Consider the following 7,021-nt stretch of genomic DNA (forward strand, 5'->3'; position numbering starts at 1 on the left):
AATGTGGTGGAGAACCACTGGAAATGTTAAGCAAGAAATGCCCTGATTTTCATTTAGAAGATTCACTCTGGAGGTGGTGGCTTCTTCTTCTTCTTCTTCTTCTTCTTCTTCTTCTTCTTCTTCTTCTTCGTCTTTGTCTTCGTCTTTGTCTTCTTCTTCTTCTCCTTTTAAAAATTTTAAATAGCGATTCTTTTTATTCTGTGTTCTGCTTTTACACAGTGAGTTCTCAAATAAATACCTATAAATTTATAGTAAAACTTTCTGATTAAATAAAAACCCCACAATAGTGTGGCCAAATTAGAATTATACCAAAATTACCATATGCCAGCACATATAATCATTCCCTCTGGCTGAAAAACTGGCTCACAGCCATGGAGGGTACATTGTGATGAGGAAAGGCCATGCTTGGAGAATGCTGAGTCTTTTTGATCACCTTTACTCTGTTTCTATATCATCACCACTGTCCATACTGAACTTGAACACAAGAATATGCTAACCATCCTTGAGATTTAAGAAGACATCCTGAAGGTGCCATCTCTGAAAGGGGGGATCTCTGGATGAGCTGACATAGAGATGGCCCTCTGACTTGAATCCAGAGACAGGAATCTTCAACTGGGTACTGGCAATATCCACGAAGTTGTACTTGTCAGTGAGGTGTAGATAGTGGATGTTGAGAGGAGTGCACAGAGCTTCCAGGGACTCAGGGTGGCTGTGCAGCTGCTCCAATACCAGCTCGTAATAGGAAGCCCTGGAAAAAGCTTTTTGTATAAGGTAATATGTAAGGGCACAGCTCCCACTGACCACTACACTGGAAAAAAGGACCCGTTTCCCCAGAGGCAATGGCATTCTGTCTCCTGGAGACTGCCATTTCACAGTACAGCTTTCTTGAAAATCATCAAAGGAAAGTTGTTCTGTCAGTGATATAAGCACATGCAACAGAGAACATGTACTTTCCTTCTGGAGGTGGGAGAGTGGGTGGGAAAAGCCCACAGGCCTGCCTGCCCTTCTGGTTTCTTTTTAATATGAAGTTTTGATGAGTCTTCGAGTATTATTTCTCAAGTAGTGATTCCAGTATTACCTGAACTGGAAGCCCTTTAATTTTGGCAGAGTTCCTTTCTGACCTAAGACCATACCCCTCTCCAGATTTGAAAGTAACCTGTTGCCCTATCCCCTTCCAGTTGTTATCATGTATTAATTATGGATTTTGTTATAGACTCATATCCTGGAGCCCCACTTCTGGATGCCATATCTCATGGTCTACTTTTGCACCATGACCTTTCAACACTAATTATCCACCTAAATGTACTTTATTCTGAAAGCTGATGCTTGCATCTCCCATTGTTATCTGACTATGTGATCTGTCTTAATATGCATGTCTGTCACTGCCCCTCACTGTCTTTAATTCAGTCTATAAAACAATTCAAATGGTGTTTTAAGTGAGACAAAAAATGTGCATGTGTGTGTGTGTGTGTGAGAGAGAGAGAGAGAGAGAGAGAGAGAGAGAGAGAGGGAGAGGGAACAAGAGTAAGAGAGGTATGCTACTTATAATTTATGCCTACTTATCCTGCAAACAATTCATGAAATGTCATTAAATACACATCACATTAAGTTGTTTATAACTCTTATTTGATTAATATAGGAAGTGGTGTATATGCATGGTCAGACTGCTAAGTTTCGTTTTCTTGTACTAAAGTTGTTTTCCATAGTTAAACAAAATAACGGGATTATTGGTCTAAAATAGTATCAACATAACTGAAAGCATATTTTCCTTTGGGAACCCAAACTGGATTGTGTTGATTCTTTCAGTAAATAGAGTGAGTTCCTTGATTTGGTTAGTGCTAGTCTATCTTCAGTTATTACAAAATCTTAAAGAAAACAGGTTGTGTAAAAGATATAGTATGTTGTTTTTCTGAAGAGTGGTTTCCTGGAACTTGTTTTATGATTTTGTTTTAAGCTGCTTTACATCTTATGTAGTGGTTCTTTTCTTTATAAAAGCAATAATTACGTAAATAGCTCTGGGGATCTTGTTATGTTAATTGCATTATTGATTTGTAATAAAAAGAAAATGGAAATGCAGCTATTATGTGAAGTGACAGAATAGAGTACCAATTTCTACTGGCATCACTAAAGCAAAGTCTAAATTACCAAAAAATGTGAATGTTACAACAGAGCAAAGAGTCTCTTCAGCAAATAGTGCTGAAACAACTGGACATGCACATGTAAAAAAAAATGAATCTACATTCAGACTTTATACCCTTTACAGAGATTAACTCAAAATGAATCATAAACCAAAATGTAAACCACAAAACTATGAAACTCTGAGAAGGTAACATAGGGAAAACCTAGATGACCTTGGGTATGGTGATGTCTTTCTAGATACAACATCAAAGACATAAATTATGAAAAAAGATAATAGTTGGATTTCATTTAAATTCAAAACTTCTGTTCAGGCAATGACAAACAGACAATGACAAAAAAATGAGAAGACAAACCACAGACTAGGAGTAAATATTTGCAAGACACATGTAACAAAGGACTGTTTTCCAAAATATACAGAAAAACCATTTTAAAACTTAATTAAAAAAAAAAACAACTTGATTAAAAAATGATCCAAAGACTTTAACAGACATGTCGTCAAAGAGATCTACAGATGACAAACACATGAAAAGATGCTCCACATCATATGCCATCAGGGAAATGCAAATTAAAACAAAAATGACATACCACTACACACCTATTAGAATGGCCAAAATCCAGAAGGTTCACAGCACCAAATGCTGACAAGGATGTGGAGCAACAGGAACTCTCTTACATTGCTGGTGGGAATGCAAAATCATATAGCCAATTTGGAAGACAGTTTGGTGGTTTCTTACAAAACTAAACATAGTCTTATCATATGATCCAACAATTACACTCTTTGGTATTTCCTCAAAGCAGTTGAAAACATGTTCACACAGAAACCTGCACATAAAGGTTTGCCAAAGCTTGGAAGCAACCAAGATATCCTTCAGTGGATGAATGGATAAATAAACTATGGTATATTGAGACAATGGAATATTATTCAGTGCTAAACGAAAATGGGCTGTCAAGCCATAAAAAGACATGGAGGAACCTTAAACTGCATATTACTACATGAAAAAAGCCAATCTGAAAAGCTTATGTATTGTATGATTCCAAGAATATAACATTCTAGAAAAGGCAAAACTATGGAGGTAATAAAAATAGCAGTGGTTGCCAGGCATTGGGAATGGGGGATGAAGGGGCAGAACATAGAGGATACTCAGGGCAGTAAAAACACTCCATATTATATTATAATGATGGATATATGCCATTATGTTTTTTTTCCAAACCCATAGAATATACAACACCAAGAGTGAACCCTAAGTTAAGCTATGGCATCAGGTGATTAGGATGTGTTGTGATTAGTAAAAATGTACTATTTTGGTGAGTGATGCATGTGTAAGGGTAGGGGGTATATGATAAATCTCTGTACTTTACTCAAGTTTTGTTGTAAACCTAAAACTTCTCTAAAAAATAAAGTCTTTAAAAAGCTGAATGCTGAATGCTATGTTGATTCAAATAATGTGAAATAAATGTGATAATATTCTGCCCTCATGATATATCTACAAAACATCTTAGGAAACCCATTTCACAAAACTAATTTTTGACTATTCTAGCCCTAAATCATCAAATTGGATAATTTTCTTTATTTTTTCCTAAATTTTTCTAAATGTATAGAACAGGCTTAATCATCCAGTATTGATTTCCTGTAGACCCAGCCACCAATTTGGTATGAACCAGGAAGTATGCACTTGAATGTATCAGTCGTTTCTAAGTCTGACAAGGGAACAATAGATTGCTTTTAAGATCTGAGCTGTCACAAAGTTAAATTAAGAATGAAATCAGTTATATCAAGGTAAGAGCCACAAGTACTGTTCTGTGAGCTATTCAAAGTTAGAGTATTTAAAATAGGATTAGTCAAAGCAGGTAAAAACATTTTGCTAGAAAATCACAATGTCGTGATCCTAGAATAGGTCTGATTTCTAACTCTGAGTTGGCATGGCTTATTGTACTGATTAGCATCTAGATTAAAAAAGCAGTAGGAATGCAAAACTGAGATCTCTTTGCCTACCAGTGCCTCTAGATCTATGTATTAAGAATGTGCATAATAATGCCAGAGACAGAACTAATTATAACACCCAAGATTTTGAACTATTGTGATGCCAATAAGTGTTTAATGCTATGTTATCTTAACATTCAGACCATCTACACAGATTATTTTAATATATTGAAATAATCAATTTAGTTTCTTATGTTATCCTCCTCCAAAAAGATATTCAATTAGAACATCTGTAAAACCAGTTGGAGGAGTATTTCCCTCCACAATGTAACTTAATTTTATAATCCAGTAAAAAGTATCAATTTAGTAGCCCAATATAAAGACAGCTTGAAAAGTCATAATTTAACTAAATACTCCCCACTTTCCTACACCATGCATTTTGAGTATATCTAGTTGCTGATACAGATCTTCATAAATGACTTTTTCCATCAAAATTCTTCTAAATAGAAGAGGAGGATTTATATATTTAGTGATCTGGCAGCATAGCTAGAACTATCTCTATGGCAAGTGTCTGTGGTTGGATTTTTGACAGGATGTCTATTTTTAATCAGTAAATGTCACGTAAACATGAATACCTCATTGCATGTGGCCCTATTTAGAACTATTTAATAATACACTTTGTGAATGTAAATTTTAGATTGAGGTATGGTCAGCTAAGTTTCTATGAGAACACTTCGCATTTGGCCATGTAGCTTTATTGTCTTACTATAAACAGTTAGCAACAAAGTTGATCCTGTGCTAATAGAACTTTTCAAGAGAAATGTGAAAAGTAGGTTTTAAAGAGTAATACAAGATAAGAGAGGAATGGTTAAATGTATCATAGAGCTTGACTCATTCTTCTGTATGTTTGAATTGCAGTTGAGCTTGGTTTAATTAAAATTTCTGTTTTAAGATAGCTCCATAACTGCCACAGTTTGGGGTTGCTTCTAGTTAGCTCCACTCTAATGAGCAGTTATAGAGAATGAAGTAGAAATAGTAGTGCATCCAGTAGGAGACAAGTCAAAGTACAGTGCTTGAGAATGTCGGGCAATGAAACCAGGTGCCTCATTATTAGTAAGCCTCAGGTTTTATTCCCAGTACTTTTCCTGATATTCTGTTTGACCATTGGCAAATTGCTTTTGTCCTTCTGCCTCATATCCAGTGCTGAAAAACAAGGGTAGCAAATAGTTCCTTCTGATGTGAAGGGCTGAGAAAAAGAAACTTTGCAATATATGCCAAACAAAGCAGGCTGAAGGCTTTTGCCATGTTGTTATTAATTATAATTATTTTCACTAACCACTAGCACTAGCCCATGGTCATAGGATATACTTGTATAATCAGTGTGCAAAAGATTGTAGCTTACGTAAACTATGAAAGGGTTTCAAATATGGCAATAGAAAGGGCATATATTATAGCCCTTCTATAGAAAATGACCTGTTTGTTCATAGACTTGCCAGTCTGTTTGGTCTAAATGAAGAGAGAACTTTAGTTATACTAAACCATTTATTACTGTTGGCTCTAATTTCAAATGAGCAGGGAAAACAAACCCCTGTCCAGGTGGAAATTAGTTCTGTGCTCTTCTGCTGTCTTTCAAATCATCAAAACCAAGTCCTCAAAACATGACTATTTCACAAGTACTTTCTAATAGATTTCAGCACTTTGTTGTGTTCATTGGAAGTATAGCCTCACATTTGTGAGACAAAGTGTGCTGGCAATTCAACTGGCTTTGAAATGAGTATTTGCATATGAAGAGTTTTTTGTTTTTGTTTTTGTTTTTGTTTTTGTTTTTGTTTTTGTCTTCCCATCAACCCATGTTCAGATTGCTCACCTGGCTGTATGCATGCTAGCTTCAATATAGTCACCCTAAAATGTGCAGTAGCAGTCTCATACACTGAATTTTCCTTTTGAAGATTGTTTACAAGATTTCTGAGCAAAATGTGCTGTTTTTACAAATGCATACCATACCAATATATTTAATTTAGCCAGGATAGAATGCTTTTATGCCTATGGTGCTGACTATTTATCCCTACTTCCACTTGTCCTCTGATCTCTCCAACTCCTATCAATACTTCACAAGGGGGAGGAATGAAATTAAGTGTATTCATAGAAATGTGGGATTAACTATGGAAGATATTCGAAAAGTTTGTACCTCTGGAGTGACTGAAGTGATATTAAGGCACACTAACAATTCCATTCTGCTTTGTTTTACATGAAGCTCTGAGTAATTATACTATTACTACAAGCACTTATATAATTTTCAGTTTTTTAATGTCATAAATAGGCCTTCACCATGTCAGTTTTCATCAAAAGTCAAACTAATTACATCCGTTATTGGTACTTTTGTTGATTTAAAGTCCCCCCACCAAAAGAAGGATACATGTTATGAAGGAGAATGAAGGGGGGAAAAAAGGAGAAGGGATGGGATAAGGAGCCCACTGCATAGAAGTCTAAACTTTCTCAATCAAGAATTTTCTAAAGCACCCATATAATGAGAAATAGGAAATAGAAAATAAGCATGCTAAATAATTGGATCTTAAAATGACTAGTTCTCATGGTATTTTTCTAGAGAATGAAATATTTAATATGTGTTCAGAAATTCTAATTAGGTGCTTAGATTTGGCAAGGGCAGATTGGTTTTAATTTAGTAGCTTCTTGGGCCCTTTGGGGCTTCTGAGAGCATTAATATTGAACTTGAAGGAGATATGCAAAGCAGCAAATTTGATGGAGAAGAATTTGCCATCATTTAAGAAGGAAAGTAAAAATGATGCCCCATGGCTGGCTCCCCAAATTTAAAATTTTAAGCATTAAGACAACTAATTCTATAGTTTCTTTTTGAAGTGTGATTTCCAAGAAAATGTGGATATTTCCAACTTGTTATTCTCACCTTTTATAATCAATTATTAAACACATTTTAACTGAAGT

At 35.3% G+C, this 7,021-nt stretch overlaps 1 protein-coding gene across 1 annotated transcript; it reads right to left on the reverse strand.

Moving 5' to 3' along the window:
- Window positions 1-492: 492 nt before the first annotated feature.
- On the reverse strand, window positions 493-846 carry LOC109250714 (cytochrome c oxidase assembly factor 1 homolog). Its single transcript, XM_019421796.1, has one exon. The coding sequence runs from the start codon at window positions 844-846 to the stop codon at window positions 493-495; it is 354 nt and encodes a 117-aa protein (XP_019277341.1).
- Window positions 847-7,021: the final 6,175 nt, after the last annotated feature.

This window comes from Panthera pardus, unplaced genomic scaffold (genome assembly GCF_024362965.1).
Source record: "Panthera pardus isolate Hobbes unplaced genomic scaffold, ASM2436296v1 HiC_scaffold_27, whole genome shotgun sequence".
Lineage (NCBI taxonomy): Eukaryota > Metazoa > Chordata > Mammalia > Carnivora > Felidae > Panthera > Panthera pardus.